The sequence below is a fragment of the Pimephales promelas genome, chromosome 4, assembly GCF_988280905.1.
Source record: "Pimephales promelas chromosome 4, fPimPro1.hap1.1, whole genome shotgun sequence".
NCBI lineage: Eukaryota > Metazoa > Chordata > Actinopteri > Cypriniformes > Leuciscidae > Pimephales > Pimephales promelas.
The window spans coordinates 877501-900528 of NC_142772.1; the positions used below are offsets into that span (position 1 = coordinate 877501).

General features: G+C 37.3%; 1 protein-coding gene and 1 long non-coding RNA gene across 2 annotated transcripts in view; one reads left to right on the plus strand and one right to left on the minus strand.

Annotated features, from left to right (window-relative positions):
- LOC148981530 (uncharacterized) overlaps positions 1–1609 on the minus strand; it is a 16609-nt gene extending 15000 nt beyond the window's left edge. The window contains exon 1 of the long non-coding RNA XR_016168207.1: positions 1386–1609. This is a non-coding gene — a long non-coding RNA (uncharacterized LOC148981530). The remainder of the gene's footprint in view (positions 1–1385) is intronic.
- A 3596-nt stretch (positions 1610–5205) lies between these two features.
- gpsm1b (G protein signaling modulator 1b) overlaps positions 5206–23028 on the plus strand; it is a 31195-nt gene continuing 13372 nt past the window's right edge. The window contains exons 1-7 of the mRNA XM_039661830.2: positions 5206–5356; positions 17904–18125; positions 18210–18345; positions 19591–19733; positions 20656–20779; positions 20855–20970; positions 22562–22717. Coding sequence (XP_039517764.2) covers positions 5307–5356; positions 17904–18125; positions 18210–18345; positions 19591–19733; positions 20656–20779; positions 20855–20970; positions 22562–22717 — 947 coding nt within the window. The 5' untranslated portion in view covers positions 5206–5306. The remainder of the gene's footprint in view (positions 5357–17903; positions 18126–18209; positions 18346–19590; positions 19734–20655; positions 20780–20854; positions 20971–22561; positions 22718–23028) is intronic.

Sequence of the window (23028 nt, forward strand, 5' to 3'; positions counted from 1 at the left end):
AATAGTTAATCAAATTAATATTCTAATTAATTCTAATTTGTACAATTTAATTAATAATATTGCTTGTAATATGTTGCCACAATTTTATTGATTAGATAAAGCATATTATTTTTTTCAGTGTACGAGCACTGCTGCCGCTGTGTGTGTTAGAGTGTCGTTTTCACTCCGTGTGTGTGTGTGTGTGTGTGTGTGTGTGAGTGTGTGTATGTGATGGGTAGGTTTAGGAGTCGGGTTAGTGTGTGTGTGTGTGTGTGTGTGTGTGTTGGGTCGCCTCTAATCACAGGGGAGTCGCGAATGCGTTGGCATATTGATGTGTTTAATGTAGAAATGAGTTATTCTAAAAATGTACATTTCTTTCATACTTTAGACTATATACAGTCAAATTCATTTATAAGTATTTATATAAATCATTTAGAAAGTTAAAAAAAGAAGCAGGAACGAACTATATACATATCCTATATTGGATATTAACATCCATAGTGTAAATCCAAGGGGTCAATCCATCAGCCGGAAGTCGAAGCCCCGCGGGAGCCGCCGCTATAGCAGAACTTCACCTGCTGTTAGCATCCCATTGACTTCCATTCATTTTGGCGTCACTTTGACAGCGTTTTTGATCGTACTTTTAAACGTCTGGTTTCGGGTAGTAACACGGCGAACAAAGAGAACTACAAAATTCGACTGCTTTACGGCAGATACGTCACTTCCACCACCCCACTTCCTTAAAATCGGACATTATAATGTATGTTATAATGTCGCCCAATGTTATAGTCAAGGCCGAAGCAACACAGAAAAACAAGAAAGCAAAGGTTTTATCGGACGAAAGCAAAAAGAGAAAAAGAGAAAGTGATCGCGTTAAAGGCAGAAGAGGACCAACATTGGGCCAGCGCTTCCTCGCGTGAGCTGGAGGCCGATGCAGACTTGGCTGTTATGCTTTTGGACTAGTAAATACGTTATATTGCTAGCATACTATCTCTTTGTTTGTTTTTTTTTGTCTGCCTTTCTATGTTACGGAAGCTATCTTATCCTCAAAATAAAGTTTTAACTTCTAAACAGCGTGTACAAGTTTGGTGGCTACATTCGTGCAAGGAAATAAGATGTACAAAATCATATTTAAGGATACCTAACATCTCTGTGATATTCGTTTATTTTTTTTGCCTCAAGCTATAATGCAAATCGATTTGTAAAATTTGCAGATTCATTTATGGTAGCTTGATATTATGATATTGACGATATATGGTTATTATCTACCACAACATTGCATTGAAGTCTCATATAGATTCAGTAAAACGGTAATAGACCGTCGCGATCATTTGTCGTTAGAAAAAAAATAAAAATAAAACCCATGAAATTATATTCATATAACATGCTGAAATATGGCACTGTACCTGGGATGAAGACATTTCACACCGACGACGCAAGCAGAACACCTGCATGTGATGTGACCTCCTCTATCACGGTTGTCAACAAATGCGCGTGCATGTGAAAGCAAAAGTTACCTGTGGTGTTACTTTAATTCATATAAAAAACATGTCCGCTTCACCAAATGGGTCTTTATTGTGGATATCTTCTATTATGTATCACTACAACACCCCTAGCAATCGAGTATACCGTTTCAGTCCTTTCAATATAAAAGTCTTCTCTACTGAATAGCTCACTCATAAAGACAGTCTCTGTCGCCATCCAATGGAGAAAAAATATAACTTGCTGTTCACGGCAGGGACTATTTTTTTCAGCGGAATTTAGGCTTTTAGTAATTATTTTACTTCATGAAAGTTGATGTTTTTTTTTTGGCTTTAATATTTGTATTCTGGTAACCATTTTATAAAAGCAATAAGCTTCGCGTCGTGCCGTGACTTATTCAGGACATAGCACAGCCTCGAGTCGGCTTACCTTATTACTTTAACAAACTTCAATAAAGCGAAGCGACTCAACGTTTGTTACTACTGTTATTAAAGTGAGCTGTCAAACTCTCAACTTTTTTTGAATTGAATGAATTTTTTTTGAGATTTGAATCAGTGGCGGAAGGAAGTAGTTCCTCACAAAATACTGATTTAAAAGACATATTCTCATTTATTTACTCACTTTTACCGTCGAACTGTTGTATAAACGTACTATCACATGATGTAGTGTATAGCTGTATACAGCCTACTCGTGTATCGTATTATAACCATCATTTTGTAACCATTTTCAACCATCAGTTGATTCGCAAACACTGAATCAACATGCATCAATGCTCTTCTAACGTATTATTTAAAGTATTACTTCAATGAGCTCATTGTTTCTGCATTAAATTATTACATTGTTTAAATTAATACATTTTTATCTAAGTGGGACTTTGTAGGCCTATATGTAAGCTACATTTCTGACAGTTACCTCAGATCACTCATCACTGTAAACATAATGTGGACTCATGCACTTTCTGTAAAGCTGCTGTGAAATGATGTGTATTGTGAAAAGCGCTTTACAAATAAACGTGAATTGAATTTAATAATGTTCATGACAATTATACACACTTCCCCATTGTATTACAGAAACATTTACAGTAATTCTACATAAAATACTGTGTTACAGTAATGAGAATGGTGTTAATTAATTAATGAAATTTGGGTAAAGTGTGTATTTTTTTTGTTTTGGAAAATGCAAATACATCTGAATGGTGTTAAAATATGTTTAATTATCTTTTCTATCTATCTATACGCAAGACCATTTCACAAGATGTAAACAGCACTGGTCCAGAAACACTTCCTGTTTCAGTTTGTAACTGTTTTCTTTATTTCACATGTAAAAAAAAAATCTTAAAGATGTTTGTTTAACTTTTTGATTCAGTTTTAAATGTTCTGTTGGTTGTATTTTATCCCAGCTTTTATGTAGTGTTAAAAAACTGAAACAGGAAGTGCTTCTGGACCAGTGTTGTTTACATCTTGTGAAATGGTTTATACATTAATGTCCCCATAGAAACGCATTCACGGTTGGCTTTGGGAGAATGCGTGTGTTGCACAGATCCATCGCGCCCTCTAGGGGAGGATATGCAAACACACCGATGCCAGAGAAACTGCACATTTCATAACACACACTGTGAATGCTGCCTAATGCCTATAGGAGAGTCCTGATGATTTCAAGTCACCAAAGTGTCATGAAAGACCCGTGAGTGAATCGATGGCCAATATCATGAAGGAAAACAGTTCACAACAGCAGAGAGAGCGAGTAACAGCTGATACTGTAAATACAGCGAGACGATCAACAAGAAGTTAAGGGAACATTTCACAATACGATTTCAGTGCGGTTTAGTTTTCTGGGGACTTTCCATTGAATGGTTTTATACTGTACAAACTGTATATTCTGTCCGCTTACACTAACCCTACCCATGAGCTATAGAGCTATAAGGCCATCTATAGGCTTTGAAATATCATGTTGTATTGTGTATTTCCACAAGAGGTCGGCAGAGTCTCAGTCTCAGAGTCTTCTGTATGTATTGGAGAGTTATTTTGAACTTCAGTTGAAAGAATGTGAAGAATGTATATTATTTATTGATAAAATCTAGTAAATTAAAGGTACATAAAATTAAATAATAATTAATTCATTCCAAACTTTATCATCGGAGTACCTAAAATCCCCAAAGAAGTGGATCATAACAGTAATCCATGAGACTCAGGGGTTAATAAAGGCCTTGAAGCAAAGCAAAATATGCATATTCATAACTTTATAAACTATAATCTCTGGCTTCGACTCGCGTACATGAAGCGCACCATTCACTCCTATTATAATGTTTAGAAGAGCCAAGGTTTATAAAATAACCTATATTGTATTCGTCTGAAAAAAAAAAATCATATGCCCTTAGTATGGTTTGATGAATTATGTCATAATTTTCATTTTTGGGTGAACTATCCCTTTAAGAATCAGTTCAGGATCTTCAGGCTAAAGAAGTCTTTCGTTTTAACACACAAATCAGCTCAAGGTGACATTATCAGACATGAACTCAAAGAGCAGTGTGTGTGTGTGTGTGTCCTCTCTCCATCAGAATGAGGGTTTGTCAGTGTGTGTGTGTGTGTGTGTGTGTGTACACCAAACACAACAGATCTGTGTGATAATAGCAGATGCTTTAGATCTCTAGCAATGTCAAAAGCCAAAAGATTTTTTTATTCAAATTTTCATTTTATTTTATATTTATTTTAAATTTTCATTTTATTTTAAAAGTTTATTATTTTATATTTAGTTTAATTGTATAGCTAATGACTATGAGACATGTGATAGGCTACTTAAAAACTCATTTAAAGCTATAGTTCACCCAAGAATGAATCACTCGTGTAGAATCTCTTTTTAGCACTTTTAAATTCAATAAACAACCCAAAACACCATTAAGATATCATAATATTAACCATTATGACTTGTGTAATATATTCATATATGCTCAATATGTATGCTAAATCCAATCTCTTTCTCATCCCACATATTTGAGTGCAAAATCAGTGACATTTTGACATTAAAGTTTAGCAACACATTTTATATCTGAACCCAGATGAGATATTGAGAGCAGTAAACACTATATTACTAACATTTAAAGACACACTATGTGTAAGTGAACAGCATTGCTGAGTATTAAAGCAAAAACCCACTTTGAAATCGCTGGTGTTTCTGACGTCACAAACGACCTTGTAACCAATCAGATCAACGTGTGATCGCCAACCAGTGAATCTCTGAGTGAGGGGAGGCGGGGCTAATTTGTATATTCATAGAACCGTGCATACTAAATGAGGCGAGGGTGTCGAGTTACATTCAAAATATTTGCATGAAGAGATTTTTTTTTTCCAAAAAAACCCAAAAACCTTTAAATCTGTATTTTGGAGATCAAAGATGATTTTTAAGAGATAAATGATTGTAACAGGGAAACTTTAAGTGAATAATTTGGTAGAAGACACTTCCCTCACCCCAAACCTGTCCTCCCGTCCTGTCCCGTATCCACATCAGCTGTGTTTTACAATACAACATCAACACAGTGTGTGTGAATAGGGGGACGTGCAAACACATATGCAAATATATTTCTCATTCACAGGGCAATGCGAATGAGAAAAGAGGTCGGATATTGCGTGCATGTAGTGTGTATGAGGAACATTCACACACACATTGTGCTTCCTGCTCGCAGCGTCACTGAGAGAGGAGGGACTTTCCTTTTATGGTGTATTTGCACAATACCTCACTTCCTCGGCAGCTGCCATTACTGCACACACACACACACACACACACACACACACACACACAGGACCGAAGTGCGTCTGCTCAGAGGAAGAGGAGTTTCTCCACGGCTCATCATGGCTCAGTCGGCGGACTCGGATCTGCCCAGCAAGAGGATCCACTCGAGGTAGGAGATGACACACACACACACACACACACACAGACACACACACACACACACTGACAGGCTGACAGAAAGAGCTGGTCTTAACGGGGGAGGAGAAGAAAAGAGGGTCTGCCGGCGAGGAGGGCCTGTGTGTTTGTATTTGTGTGTGTGTGTGTGTGTGTGTGTGCGTGCGTGCGCGCGCGTGTGGAGCTTGTAGACGTCGGCATCATTATCCTGGAGACAGTGCTGTCAGATGGAGAGAGACACAGTGTGTGTGTGTGTGTGTGTGTGTGAGACAGAGAGAGAGTGTGTGAGACAGAGAGAGAGAGAGAGAGAGAGAGAGAGAGTGTGTGTGTGTGTGTGACTGACACAGAGTGTGTGTGAGACAGAGAGAGAGACAGACAGAGGGAGTATGTGTGTGTGACAGAGACAGAATGTGTGTGTGTGAGTGTGTGACAGAGACTGTGCGTGTGTGTGTGACAGAGTAAGTGTGTGTGTGAGAGACAGAGAGTTAGGCAGACAGAGGGAGTGTGTGTGTGACAGAGACAGAATGTGTGTGTGTGAGACAGATAGAGAGATATAGCGAGACAGTGTGTGTGAGTGAGTGTGAGACACAGAGAGAGACAGACAGACTGTTTTTATTTGTCCTGTTGTTTTTGTGTGTGTGTGTGTTTATTTTCATTTTGATGCATGTATTTCATGCATTTGCTTACTGATTTATTTACTGATTATTTGCTCATTGCCTATGTAACGGCCAATGCTTTGGCAATACTGTATTAGTCATGCCAATAAAGCTCATTTGAATTTGAATTTGACAGACAGACTGTGTCTGTGTGTGTGTGTGTGTGTGTGTGTGTGTGTGACAGAGGCGGAGAGTTTGTGTGTGAGAGAGAGACGGAGATTGAGAGTGTTTTGACTCTGTGTGTTTTTGTACCTTCATAAACCACAAACGTGTGCACTCAAAAGAAGGAATGAAGTAGAAACTCTTGTTCACTCAGAAAATTCATAAATGATTACTAATTAACTTTAACTGCTATGTGCTTAAATTAAACCTGTGTGTGTGTGAGTGCAGCGCCTCCTAGTGTCGATGTTCACCGGCACACACACACACGCGTGCTGATGTCGATCAGGCGTAGACATGCAGTTTACAGAAATTAATCACAGCTGAATTTGGTGTTTTTAAATTCAAGTACAATGTAAAATAACATATGTACACAATAAGTGCATTCTTTTAAATTATTAATAGTACAGCAGGTTATGACACTTACACTTAATGTTTCAACAATTAAAGTGCAGATGAATAAAGTTATTTTATCTCCTAAAGGAAAGAAATGATTCTGAACTGAAACAAGTCGTCAGTAACTGTTGAACATACATAGGTTTGTCCCTAATTTGCATAATGCCCGTCTCTGGTGTTGATTGGCTGAGGTGCGTCTCTTAGCCCCGCCCTCAAACACTGTAGTGTATCTGAGACTGGAAGAGTTTGGTTGGTGTTTGATACGGTGAAACCCACGCCATCGTTACTGTTCGTATCACTGTGATCAAGAGCTGAGATTCAGATATGATAATGAGCGTTCGGTTTCTGACCAATCACAGCAGAGCAGCTCTCAGAGAGGCGGAGCTTAGAGAGACTGAATCTGTGATGGAAGCATTTCAGACACTGACGCTGCAGTGGAGATTAGGAGGAAATCAGTGTTTTATGACATTCAATGCTTTTAAATATATTGTAGGAGACGCCAAAACGAGGGGCTTGTGTCGTAGATTAGATGCAGTATTCGCCTGATTTGCATGTTCAGCAGTGCTGCTGCTCGCTGATCTTTGCATAAGTGTCGGACAGTTACTGGTTCTGCTATCTCACAAAAAAAAACATCAGGCGTGATGCATCAGTGATTATTGATCTGTAGATTTAGATCCGCAGTCGTGATCGTCTACTCTCGCTGATGATGTCATCACTCAAGCTTTATTAATTACAGATGTCCGAGTATCACAGGAAACATGCGCATAATAATCCACAATTCATAGTGTGAGGATGCACAACGACCTTTAACACTCGAGTTCGATTCGAAGCTACACTCTTTTTTTATATAAGAAAAGGTTTTATATAGAACCTTAAAAGGTTCTATCAGCGCTACATATTTGAAACCCCTATAAAGGTTCTATACACTCTTAAAAAAAGGGTTCCTCTGGGTTCTATATAGAACCCTGGTGTTTCGTACTTGGCCAATAGAACCTTTTACCAAAAAAAAAAATGGTTCTATATAGAACCATTTTGGAGTTCCAAATATGAAGCGGGGGATGGAACCATTTCTGGGTCTAAATAGAACCATTTCTTCAAAGAGTGTAATACATTCCACTGATAGAAATGTAGAAAATAACAAAAATCCTATATTAGTACTCAACTCAAGGGATATAAAATTAACTTTTCTATAATTCTGGTGTTCCCATCATGCAGTGGGGCATGAATAATTAACAAGGTTGATTGTTTACACCGTGTTATCATTGCTTTTGTTGTTCTGGTTGGTAACTTGGCATTTTGTGGATTCATCTGCATTCATTTCTACTCAAAATGACACATTCATACTCAGAAACGTTACGTCATTGTGTACGAGGTCTCTATGTTACTTCTATTATACAGTAGCCTATGGAATATATATCTATTGTGTTATTTACTTTGATATTTCTAAGTTTATTGCTGAAGTGAAAGCATTTAAAAAAATTAAAATGTGAAAAAGTTAAAAACATTAAATCAAATATACTGTACTTAATATTTATTCTTTTTTATAAAATATGTATATTACAAAATATGTGTTACTATAGAATCAAAGCCATATATCTAACCAAGTTTGTGTTCCAAATTTGAGGTTGATGTCACAAAAAGATTTGTTTAGGCGTAATACCAGAAATAGCCACCGGGTGACTTACATTCCATTGAATTTATTTATGCATTCTGCCTTAACAAATGAACAAACTTCTGTCCATATATATGGAACCTTGAGACTCAGACCTTTCTCACAATATGTGTTTTGTCGAGATTAAAAAAGGTTTTGATCATAAATTATGAAACATGACAGGAGCCCATTAAAATAATTTAGGGAAAACCGTTTCTATGGTAACACAACGTCTGATTTCAAACCGATTTTCTCAGGCTGAATCTAGAGTTCGTCAGCTTTCGAGTGAAAATGAAAAGCATTTTCCACTCTTGCCTGTTTAAGGGTTAGTTCAATAGTAAGTTGATAATAACAGGTTAGCCGTACAGAAGATTAAAATTGACTTAAAATGTGATTTTATCAAGTAAGTTATTTTTTTCAGTGGCATTTGCTTTCGTACGCCTCTCAGGAAGGTTACGTGTGTGTGTGATGTGTCCTCCTGACCCACAGGCCGGCTTTTTTAAAAATGTTTTATGCTAAACTCTGATTGGATGATCAAGGCAGATATTTCTTTTTGACCAGAAATACCTCATAAATTTAACCCTTCCAATTATCACACTAAACGGGACTCAGACTTGGATACTCAAAATGAAATCTGAATAAATTTTTCTTTTCTTTACATGTCTTTGGTTGGGTGTTTTACTTGTTTTGAATGCTTGACTTTGACTGTTTTTAACAGGATTAATAATCAGAGCAACCATAAACCTATAGAGCGGGCCGCTGATGATCATGTGACACGCTCTGATGATGTCACTGACACATGACCTCGTTACACAGCTCCACAAACGCTCTTTTAATGACACACTCGCGACAGCATTTCATCTTATTTAGTATTTCATTATTATCATGTCATCACATTCATTGTTTAGAGCAAAAGGAACAAATAGTAAAAAAAATGATATTTTGATAAAAATGATAAAAATGATGTCATGATACGTAGGGGTGTGCGATATGACGATTTTTAATCGTGGACGATTAAAATGTCTCCACGATCTGCTTTTGAAGAAATATCGTAGTATCGTGTTACAGTGCATTCTATCAGTTCAGCTCTGGCGCCTCCGTCTCTTAACTGTACAACGCGACGTAGCCTACACATGATCACACGTTAAGGGATAGGTACGGGACACTGCAATTCACAAAAGTTCATAGCATAAGCCTTGCCGGTTAAACATTTAATTCACGCGCTGATGCGCTGTTCTAACGTGCGCTTTCCTGACCGCAAACCCCCGACGCTCACAGGCACTAGAAGTCTGTCAAACAGCGCCTGAATACTGGACTAAGTTATCTCTCGAGTCTTATTAAGCTAATACTGTTAAATACACACAATGTTTACATAAACAGGCTATGTCTAAAGTGAAAGCAAACATTTGAGAGAATATCTGGTGTAATATGCGTCTATATTAAACGCGTCGCGTGCTGGTCTAAAAGCAACAGGAATAAATAGTAGCCTACTGCCGCTTGTCCTTAAAGGGATAGTTCCCAAAAAAAAAAAAAAAAAAAAAAAAAATCCGTCATTATTTACTCACTCTAATGTTGTTCCAAACCTGTATTAATTTCTTTCTTGTGCTGAACACAAAAGACAATTTTTTTTAATGTGGGTAACCAAACAGTTGCTGGTCCCCATTAACTTCCAGGAGAGAACCTATAAAAAAAACAATAAGGAGACCAGCAACTGTTCGGTTACCCACATTATTCAAAATAACTTTTATTTTCAACAGAAGAAAGAAACTTATTCGGGTTTAAAACATCTTGAGAGAGTAAATTAAGACAATTTTCATTTTTGAGGGAACTATCCCTTTAGTGTTAATAAAACAAACAAAAAAAAAAAAAAACACAAGGAGAAAATCACTCACTGACTGAGAACTTTAATATATCTTTAATAAGAATCAATTTATTCAGTGAAGCCTATGTAGTGTTTTAATTTCATATTTGTTCGTTTAATTACTTCAATGCTACTGCTAAATACACCTACTGCATCTGAAAAAATAAAGCACTATTTATTTAATATGAATATTAATTTGTGTAATGTTTATCTTGTCTTATTTTTTTAATAACAAAGAAAATAATGACAAAGATTTTTATCTTCGCCACTGGCCTAAATGTGTGGCTTTCTTTTTTCTTTTGTTACCTAAGGCTTTGTTTTTAACATAGGGACATTAGTTTGGCTGTAATGAACAGCCACTTGCAAAATATTAAAACCAACTTGAAAAAGAATCGTGATAAAAAATCGTGATCGTGATTTTCCTAAAAAAATCGTGATATGATATTTTTTCCATATCGCCCACCCCTAATGATACGTAATGTGTAGTGACATCAGGACCCAGTTGTTTAATAAAATAAATCGTATCATGTGTAATTACATGTATAGGCAAAAACAATGTTTTTTTTCATTCACCAATACATTTGTTTTTGTTTCTTAAGCAAAATTTGTACAAAACTATGAAAGATATGACAGAATAAATTGATATACCATTTTACTTTATGCAAAATGTGGGTAAAATGGCCATAAATGAATTTTCCCGTCCAATAGACTGTATCTACACACTGTGTCTAATTTGGGCAACATGTAATAAAATAAAGAAGTTTAATAATGGGAGGATTGGTAAAATTGGCAACATTTTAATAATAATAATATCTGATATTTAATATGAATATTGGTGTATAATTTAATTTCCCTATCATTTGTTGTGTCCCAAGATGCCTGATAGACATGATTGAAGTCCTGCATGAAATCAATGCCCTGTTCTGTTTCATTCGAAACCCCATAAAGATGTTAGTTTATGAAATACAATTTGAAAAGTACTCTGATTTAAATAATAATTACAATATATTATCATATTTCCACTAGTCCTGGTTTTCAATGCATTCAGAAAAATTGCGCATTAAACATAGTGGAAAACTTTCTTTCATTAATATTTGCTAGAATGCGATTGCAAACCAATGCTTTTAAACATGATGGTAAACGGCAGCTCATATTCAGCTGGTGTGTGTGTGTGTGTGTGTGTACTGGTTTCATTCAGCTATAAACTAATTGCTCCACTTTAATCCCAGTTGTTCCTAATCTCATTAGCTGTAGATCTGGATTAGCCAGCGAATAATCCTCGAGACCATTAGAAAGAGCATCTGTGTGGCCGTCTGAGTCTGATTAATCAAACAAATCAAGCAGATTCAGCTCTGATACACACACACACACACACTGAACCGCCTCAACGCTGCACACGTGTCTGAGACTGAACACACTCGCTGTGAAGAGTTAAATATTCATGCAGGATCTCGGCCTTTCACTTCATTGAGAGTTGCGACACTAGACGACGGGTGTCTCTCACACACACACACACACACACACACACACACACTCCCGCTGCTGAGATCAGACGTCTGCATGTCGGGGAAACCATGGCCTTTTTCTGACACACTTCCTACACCGCATGATGACCTGCTAAGCCTTTCAGTGTGTGCCACACACACACACACACACACACACACACACACACACACACACACACACACACACACACACACACACACACACACACACACACACACACACACACACACACACTCAATATCAAGACTTCAAAGCCTGCAGGTGCTAATAGAGCGGAATAATATCACACACACACACACACACACGACATGAACAAGAGCGCCGCTGCCTGTAGGCTGCAGTTCACACACACACACACACACACACACACACACACACACACACACACACACACACACACACACACACACACACACACCTGCCTGATCAATAAAGGAGTGCATTTCAAAATTTTATATGTCCAGTATTTTTAACAAATCCGTTGAGTAAAATGACTCGTTCGTGCAGTTAGTTTAATTCCATAATGAATCCGTGTTTTTGAACAAATCAGTCTAGTGAATGATTCAATGACTCGTTCGTGCAGTTAGTTTAATTCCATAATGAATCCGTGTTTTTGAACAAATCAGTCTAGTGAATGATTCAATGACTCGTTCGTGCAGTTAGTTTAATTCCATAATGAATCCGTGTTTTTGAACAAATCAGTCTAGTGAATGATTCAATGACTCATTCGTGCAGCTTGTTTCGTTCCTTAATATATCAATATTTTTTGAACAAATCAGTCAAGTGAATGATTCAATGACTCGTTCGTGCAGCTTGTTTCTTTCCTTAATATATCAATGTTTTTGAACAAATCAGTTGAGTGAATGATTCAATGACTCATTCATACTGCTTGTTTCTTTCCTTAATATGTTGTTCATCCAGCTTGTATCGTTCGTTAACGAATCCGTGTTTTTGAACAAATTAGTCGAGTGAATGATTCAATGACTCGTTCGTGCAGCTTGTTTCTTTCCTTAATATATCAATGTTTTTGAACAAATCAGTTGAGTGAATGATTCAATGATTCACTCACTAATAGTTCACCGGCGTAATGTGCAGAAAGAGTCAGTGGTGAATCCGTCAGTCTGACGAGAGTGATTCGAACTGTTCTGATCGAATGCTGTTTGGCCAATCAGATTGGAGGACTGGAACTGGCCGTTGTATAAGTGTTTGATCTTTAACTTTTGTGCCGTTTGTAAACCACAGTCAGCCATCCCACAAAAGCTCTCTAGAGAAACATGATTCATCATTTCCTCTTTATCATCATCTATCATCAGAGATATCCCGGTGAAACAAGAAAACCTAAAAACAAGAATACAACTTTTAAAACGAGAATACAACTTTTAAATTAGTCACATTCTGTTAGTCAATAATTGTATCCCTTAAAACTCATGTTTGATCACCAAAATGACATTTAAACGTTTTTTTTTTTCAATATCTTGAATGTAACTCGACACCCTCGCCTCATTTAGTATGCACGGTTCTATGAATATGCTAATGAGCTCCGTCTCCACTCAGAGATCCACTGGTTGACGATCACACGTTGATCTGATTGGTTACAAGGTGGTTTGTGACGTCAGAAAGTGTGTTTTTGAGACTGTCTTTGGTTCACTGCAGTTTTAAGGAGGAAATACTCAGCAATGCTGTCCACTTATCAACACACACATGGTTTAAGCGTATTAAACACACCACAAAGATGGATTTCCATCACGGGGCGACTTGTAAGAGAATCTACTGTGAGAGAATCGAATTTTCTCAGCAAACACGTGTATATTAATTTCCAATCTGGAGTCTTTCCACCGATGTGTCTGCAGTTCATTGGGTCAGCAGGGACAGGATTATCTGCTGTGTCCTTCAGGAGAATTAGTGCCGTCAGTGTCTCGGTGTCCGCGTGTTCATGCCGGACGCGTTTCTCTGATCTCATGGATATGTGGAGTCCAGAAGGAAAGGTCTACCAGTCGTTTTATGCCTAAAACCGGGATTTCAGAGAAGCCAGTCCAGCGTTGGTGTTCCTAATCTGAGATCTATCGCCTGGTTTTGGTTATTAACGTGATGCAAAATATTGAAGCGCATTGAACGTGACCAGTCCGGTTCGAGTCTTCCAGAAGCTCCATCACTGTGACTGTTTTGTCTGGACTGGGTCATGTCGACGGAAGCGTTGATGGCCATGTGTCGTCTGGTTCACCGGGGTCCCAGACCTCAGGTCACGCTGCGACCTCTGAACCTGGAGCTCGGCGTGTATGTTGAGAAGACACGCACCAAACCAAAGTGCAGGTACACCAGGACCCAGCTAACGCAAACCTTAGTTACGTTAACAGAACGTTTGTTCAAAGTTATCTGGTCTATGGACGATATACCGGTGTTGTCCAATATGTTCATTTACAGGTGTTAGAATATCGCACAAAAGGTGAAACTAATATATTATATAGACTCATTACATGCAAAGTGAGAAATTTCAAGCCTTGATTGATTATGGCTGACAGATACACTGTAAAAAAGTATTTTCAAGAAAACAACAACATAAAAAAACAACATATTTTGTTGTTACATATATTCAACGTTAAAACAACATATTTTCTTTTGTCAAATCAACTTAAATAATTTATTTAGTTGAGATAACTCATTATTTTGAGTTTCTGATGGTAAATGAATCTCCTTCATTGTATTAACTCACTTTTTCCAGTTCAATCAACTTAAAATTTTAAGGCAACCAGGTTACTTACTTTTTTAAGTTAAACCAACAATATATTTTACAGTGTATGAAGAGCTTTTCACAGTTTTCTAATTTTGAATTTGGGGTTTTCATATCTGTAATCCATAATCATTACAATTATAACAAATAAAGGCTTGAAATATCTCACTTTGCATGTAATGAGTCTATATAATATATTAGTTTCACCTTGAACTTTTGCACCATATTCTAATTTTTCGTTTATCATTAACGAAATCATTATCGGCCCGATAGGAAAAAAATGTCTGATATATTAAAGCTGATAAATAATGGATTATATCCTTCGGGTTATTAGCCGAGACACTTCAGATGTGCACTGTTCAACATGGAATATGATTTAAAGGAAAATACAGCGTGCAAGTCTGTCATTTAGGCTAAAAATGATAAGAACATCTTTATTATTGTGTGCTTGGGACATGGATCTTATTGGCAAGACTTTTGTTTTTGCATCAAAGCCATCAAAAATGATCTGTCATCGACTTTCAAATATAAAGATTTATCGGTTATCGGTATTGGCTAAATGTTTCATATCGGTGCATCCCTAAAAACATGATTTATACATGATCGATCATGGAACATTCTTTAAACCTTTCAGTTGGAACATTTTTAAATGTAACGACTTGTTTCGGAATGTTCAGAGAACATTCTAAAGTAACGTTTGAAGAATGATCAAATGGAACTTTTTCAAAACATTTAACAATGTTTTCGTGGGAACATACAACAGATATTTTTTAGCTGGTTCTTTTTATAATCCAGTTCAGTTCAGACTCGATATAGATGTACTGTATATTATAATATATTATTTGGTCTGTCATTCATCACTGTTGATAGCGGGGTTTAAAAGTCAACTAATATGGTCATTTATATCGATATAGAATGGCAGAGAACTCTGCAACATTATCACTGTTATTGAACTGATTTGATCATACATTGGTCTGAATCACGACACTATTGACGTCTGTAGATTTAATTTGTTGCTTATAATAATCGATGAACTTTATTGTTTTGTTCTGTTTTAGTGCTATAGAATTGACTCATCTGTTACTGATGCTCATATTTAGGGTCTGAGATGGGAAATATTAATGCCACGTTTTTGACTTGGTAAAATCTCCGATGTGAGGGTGCGGGAATCTGTTCATGCCAGACAGCCAGAAACCACTCGCATCGTTTCAGAAACATGTAAAAATCGTGTGGTTTTTCTTGCTTCGGAGAGGAAAGAAACGTCTCCCAGTGTAAAACAGAGCCGAGGTGGATGTGGGTCCAACATTCTTTCATGACCGCAGAACTGAATAAATCTCTCGCTCACAGCAGCGAGCCAAAACCATGAGCGCTGCACACGTTAATGGAAAAGAAGCTCTTGTCAAAGCATGGTCAGATATAATTGCTTTCAGACCAACAAAGCTCTGAGAGCGTGATGGAAATATGTTTTATGTTTAACTGTGATGAGAATGCAAGACTGACCGAAACAATGCAAACACTCTGAGCCTTGAAACTCATATAGTGTGAGAAAATACATAACCAATCAGACAAATTCCACTCATCAATATCCATGAAATAGACCACCAGATGTAAATAGTCGGTTATAGTCGATAAGTTCCACCAGTCTGAACTGCATCCGGAGAGAAACGATAACAAAACTGAATATCAGAACAGACATATTTCATGGTAGCTTTAGCCTAGCTGAGTTCTTCATGGTTTCAGAAGTGCCAATCAAAACGTGACTTTGCGAAACAGACTGTCCAAAAATGCTGATTCACCATTAAAACACAACTGTTTTCAACACTGACCATAATCATAAATGTTTCTTGATCCTCATATTAGAGTGATTTGTGAAGGATCATGTGACACTGAAGACTGATGAACATACAGCTTTGATCACAGGAATAAATTGCATTTTAAAATATGTTCACTTGTTTTAATTTCTCATAATATTTAACAAAATTACAGTTTTTTCTTTAATCAAATAAGTGCAGTATTGATGAGCAGAGGAGACTTCTTTTAAAAACATAACAAATCGTACCAATCCCAAACTGTTGAACAGCAGTGTATTTATAATATTGCAGTTTTTTTTTACAATCTCTGGGACACATTTCTCAAAACTTTCTCACTTTTTAAAGACTCTCCACACAGTGATCATGACTGCAGTCTATGTGTGTTAAACTGGATCTTTCATCATAACTTTGGCACAAAATGCATTCAGCAACAACATCCTTCAGATGTCTTGAATTCTTTCCTCACTCAGACACAGAAACAGCCAGAAGTCACTGAACCCGCACTCTGATGTTACTCTAAAGTTTAAATGTTGCTACTTGTTTCAGAACGTTCAGAGAACACTCAAATGTAACACAGAATGGAATCTTCCTTGTGTTTTGTCCCATAGTCATTTTTATTTTGGGAAAAAAAAAATACTCAATACATATGAGTATTGTTTCACATTTTTGTGTTGCGATATATTGTGACATGATGTATTGTTAAACCCCTACTCAAATGTAACACTAAAATGTAACACAGAATGTAACGCTGAAATGTAACAGAATGCAAAACTCAAATGTAACACAGAATTTAACACTCATCTATAACACTGAAGGCAACAGTAAAATGTAACAGAATGTAACACTCAAATATTACACAGAATTTAACTGTCAAATATAACAGAATGTAACAATCAAACGTAAGACCGAATGTAACACTCAAATGTAACAGAATGTAACTCAGAATGTAACACTCGAATATGAATACGAATCCTTTATTGTCACATAACTAACAACATGTGCCGTAATGAGTGAAGTTCTTAAGAGCGTGCTCCATACAGTGCAGAATACAGATAACATAAATACAGTATACAATCACAATTAACATATTCACAATAACTCAAATGTAACAGAATGTAACACTGAAATGTAACACAGAATGTAACGCTAAAATGTAACACTCAAATGTAACACTCAAATGTAACACAGAATGTAACGCTAAAACGTAACACAGAATGTAACACTCAAATGTAACACAGAATGTAACGCTAAAACGTAACACAGAATGTAACACTCAAATGTAACACAGAATGTAACGCTAAAACGTAACACAGAATGTAACACTAAAATGTAACACTCAAATGTAACACTCAAATGTAACACTCAAATGTAACACTCAAATGTAACACAGAATGTAACGCTAAAACGTAACACAGAATGTAACACTCAAATGTAACACAGAATGTAACACTAAAATGTAACACTCAAATGTAACACAGAATGTAACACTCAAATGTAACACAGAATGTAACGCTAAAACGTAACACAGAATGTAACACTCAAATGTAACACAGAATGTAACGCTAAAACGTAACACAGAATGTAACACTCAAATGTAACACAGAATGTAACACTAAAATGTAACACTCAAATGTAACACAGAATGTAACGCTAAAATGTAACACAGAATGTAACACTCAAATGTAACACAGAATGTAACGCTAAAACGTAACACAGAATGTAACAATGTAACACTGAAATGTAACACATCCGTGATGTTCCCTGTGTTTTCCAGGATGGAAGCCTCTTGTCTGGAGCTGGCGCTGGAGGGGGAGAGACTGTGTAAAGCGGGAGATTTTAAAGGCGGCACAGCGTTCTTCGAAGCTGCTGTTCAGGTGGGAACCGAAGACCTGAAGACCCTCAGTGCCATCTACAGTCAGCTGGGAAACGGATACTTCTACCTGAAGGAGTACGGCAAAGCGCTGGAGTACCATCGGCACGACCTCACACTCGCTCGGTGAGACCCAACAACTGATAAGAGTCAAGCTGACCTTTCAGCTTCACGCGGCATTGAAATAAACCCAGCTGCTTTTTAATCTAGGACGATCGGGGATCGGATCGGAGAAGGGAAAGCCAGTGGGAATCTGGGAAACACTCTGAAGGTTTTGGGTCAGTATGACGAAGCAGCCGTGTGCTGTCAGAGACACCTGGATATCTCTCAAGAACAAGGAGATAAGGTGAGCAATCCATTATTACACATTATTCATGTTCATTGTTCATGTTAGTTCACAGTGCATTCACTAATGTTAACAAATACAACCTTTGATAACGTAATAACGTATTAATAACGTATTAGTAAACGTTGAAACTAAAATTAATCTGTAGAAGTATTGTTCATTCTTAGTTCATGTTAACTAATAACTTTAGCTGATAATTTACTCGCCCCCTTGTCATCCAAGATGTCCATGTCTTTCTTTCTTCAGTCGAAAAGAAATTAAGGTTTTTGATGAAAACATTCCAGGATTTTCTCCATATAATGGACTTCAATGGGGACCAACGGTTCAAGGTCCAAATGAGAGTTTCAGTGCAGCTTCAAAGGGCTTTAAACGACACCAGACGATGAATAAGGGTCTTATCTAGCGAAACGATCGCTCATTTATTTAAAAAAATAAATAAAATGTTTTAAGTTTTATAAGCTCAAATGCTCGCCTTGCTCTGTTCTGTTCGTGACTCTCCTGTTCAAACTCGTTTATCAAAATGAACGAATCCTTTTTCGAGTCATGACTCGAAAGGTCCTAGATAAGACCCTTATTCATCGTCTGGTGTCGTTTAAAGCCCTTTGAAGCTGCACTGAAACTCTCATTTGGACCTTAAACCGTTTGGACCCCATTGAAGTCCATTATATGGAGAAAATCCTGGAATGTTTTCATCAAAAACCTTAATTTCTTTTCGACTGAGGAGAGAAAGACATGGACATCTTGTAAATCATCAGCAAAAGTTTTTGTAAAAGTGAACTGCACCATTGTAACCTAATCTGACTTGTATGCACATTAAGGAAATTATATTTTATGTTAGAACAATTGTTTCAAAAGGTAATGCACTTTAAAAAAGGAATGTCGTTTCATTTCAACAAAATGTGCGAATATTTATTTGGTTTATATTTGCTGGTTGACGATCACACGTCGATCGTTTGACGTCAGAAACACCAGCGATTTCAAAGTGTGTTTTTGAGACTGTCTTTGGTTCACTGCAGTTTTAAGGAGGAAATACTCAGCAATGCTGTCCACTTATCAACTTAAAAACACCACATAGACACATAATCAACATTAAACGCTGGATTTTCTAAGACATTTCTGCACCTTTTTGGCATAAAGTCTTTTTTAAATCGGAGTCAAGAACCCTAAAGTTCTACATCTAGAACCACAGGGAATGTTTTTTCGGAGGTTTCCGAGTCCGAAAGGTTTGATTCAGGTGTGTTGCAGATCGGCGAGGCCAGGGCTCTGTATAACATCGGGAACGTGTTTCATGCCAAAGGAAAGCAGCGTCTGTGGGGCTGCGCTCAAGATCCCGGAGATCTTCCGTCCGATGTCAGAGACACGCTTCAGCGAGCCACGGCCTTCTACGAGTGAGTCAACCCTAACGCTCAACAACGCAATTCATCGGTTTGAGTAGTTTTTTAATTCGTTCAATCAAATGAACTTCTGTCAGGACCACCATCGTCAAACACGATTGGCTATCAGCAAATAGTTCGGATTGGCGGGAGGGTAATCAGCTCCTGAGAAACGATAAATATAAAAAGTAAAATGCACAAGTGCTATTACAGAAATACAATGTCATTTATGCATGGCTGACAAATCAAACTTTATTAATTTGTTAAAGTCCTAATGTAGTAACCCAGACAGCAAACTGACATTGAAACAACGTTGATTTTGATCATCGAATTAACGTTGAACCAACGGCATTCTTCAAAGCTAAATGAAAATCGAAAATTGGTTTGCTTTCATAACGTTGAAACAATGTTGATTTCAAGTTGATTTTTCGTTATCAACGCGTCTGACGTTGGTTCAACGTCAATTCGATGAGCAGATCAACGTTGTTTCGATGTCATGTTTCCACGTTGATTCAATGTCAGTTTGCTATCTGGGAAATCATTTATACCTTAAAACTCACCAAAATGACATATTTAAATGCTTTTTACCGTGACAAAAAGTTCTTCATGCCTTTAAATATCTTGAATGTAACTCAAAACCCTCGCCTCATTTAGTATGGCGGTTCTATGAATATGCAAATGAGCCCCGCCTCCACTCACAGCAGAAAATACTCGACTTATGAACTTACACATGGTTAAACAACATTAAAAGCTGTAAAACGGTGCACTTTTTAATGGAGGGAAAGTTTATATGCAATTCAAACCTTTTTCCCTTCATTTTCAAAATGTTCTAGAATAAACTCAATCAACCCGTCAGAATCGTCATTAGCTACAAAGACTGTTTACTTGATTTATGAGGCAATAAAGTCCTAAATGAGTTTCCTAAACTGTCTTTCAGGATGAATCTCTCTCTGGTGAAGGAGTTGGGAGACCGAGCCGCCCAGGGAAGAGCCTTCGGGAACCTCGGGAACACTCATTACCTGCTGGGTAATTTTGTTGAGGCCATTAAGTTCCACAGAGAGGTAAAACCCTGAAGCTGGAATCTCACTGGGATTTGCATTTCAAAGTAACACACAATCCCTTCTTGTTGTTTCCAGCGTCTTTCCATTGCAAAGGAATTTGGCGACAAGGCGGCGGAGCGGCGGGCGTACAGTAACCTAGGCAACGCTCTCATTTTCCTGGGCCAGTTCAACACAGCGACAGAGTATTACAGGTGAGCGTGACTGACAGCGCCATCTAGAGGATGCAGGACACCCGTGCTTCGTACAAACAAGATTACAGAGCTTACAGCAAGAGGGAAAAGCACACACAGCTGTAGGTCACACACTCCTCTGAGGAAGTGTGTGAGCTTGTGGATCTTTGATACACACACCTTTTCATCATTAAAAACGTTCTACAGTAAAGAGTTTAAAAATATCAAGGTTAGTTGAGGAGAGGTGTTGTTATAACTCTAAACACGCACACACACACTAACTAAAGTACACACCGCCATTTAAAAAGTTTCAGAGTTCAGCAAAAACACATTAAATTGATCAAAAGTGTCATTTGTTACAAAAGATTCTGTTTGAAGTAATTGCTTTTGAACATTCTATTCATGTAAAATAAAATAAATTGTATCATCATTTCCGCAAAAAAACTGACATTGATAATCATAAATCATCAGATCCTCATATTTGAGTGATTTCTGAAGGGTCATGTGACACTGAAGACTGGAGTAATGATGCTGAAAATCACAGGAATAATTTACACTAGGGCTGGGTATTGAGACGAATTTCACAATTCGATTCGAAAGCTTGCATTTCAATTCAATTTTGATTACGATTCAATATCAATTATTTTGGATATCAGTTACAATAAATGGGCATTTTTCTCAAGGGAATCAAATCTCTTAACTAATGGAGTCTAGTTGTAGCCTATAGGCTTCATTAGCCTAATATGAAGGTAATAATGAACTGTTTTGTAGCTATACAAACACTTAAATTACACTTTTATTTATTTTTATAATAAGAATATAAACATTTAAATGGTGGCTGTCAAAAACTTGCCAGATTTATTCAAATATGCATTAAATATTGAAAAACATTAAGATTATAATGCATATGTAATATGGTGTATATATTTAGAGTTATTTTTTTCTAGCTGACTAATGAGTTTATGTGGGTTTTCTGAGGTAAATATGACGATACATTGATTACAAGCTGTTTAACTGTCGTCTTTCCACGGTTAAAACGCTGATTGAGCGAATCAATGTGACATGATACGGATTTGGATAAGTTGTACTCTATCTTTAACACACTTTCAGATGCTCATTCATGTTTATTTGGCGCTGTGACTGGTATTATTAAGCCGGAAGAGAGATCAGAGCGATCTCACGCCACAGCGCCAAAACACTATTTATGTTTTTGAATTTCTAAAGAAAATGGACGTAATTTGAAAATTGACACTTTGTTTCATATCAATAGTAACAATGGACAAAGATTATTGCGATTTTTTTTTGGATGCGCGCAGCCGAGATACAGTGATCCATTCATTCAAATGAAACAGGATGACTAATCGATTCTTGAGATTTAACAATCGATATCGGTTCGTAAAAATGAGAATCGATTAATATCGAGAAATCGGTATTTATTACCCAGCCCTAATTTACACTTTATTATATATTCACATAGAAAACAGCTGATTTACACTGGAATAATATTTCTCAACTTTTAGGTTATTTTAGCTGAAGTAAACGCAGCTTCGTGAGCAGAAGAGACTCAATCCATGTGTAGAGATGAGAATATCCGACTGTCTCTGTTCCTCAGGAAAACTCTCCAGCTCTCTCGGCAGCTGAAGGATCAGGTGATGGAAGCTCAAGCGTGCTACAGTCTGGGAAACACATACACACTCCTGCAGGAATATGAACGTGCCATCGACTATCACCTCAAACACCTGCTCATCGCTCAAGAGCTCAGCGACAGGTCAACACACTCCACATTCACACACAACTGTTGTGTTCAAACTGTTGTTCCTCTTAAAATATCAGGAGAGCCATTACACGTCTCCGAGCAGCCGCTTCGTCCTGAACGAATCTGCGGTTTTGAACTAATCGTTCTAATCAACGACTCAATGATTCACTCGCCACTCCTGCTTCAACCCTGAACGAATCTGCGGTTTTGAACTAATCGTTCTATTGAACGACTCAGTGACTCACTCGTCACTCCTGCTTCGTCCCTGAACGAATCTGCGGTTTTGAACTAATCGTTCTAATGAACGACTCAGTGACTCACTC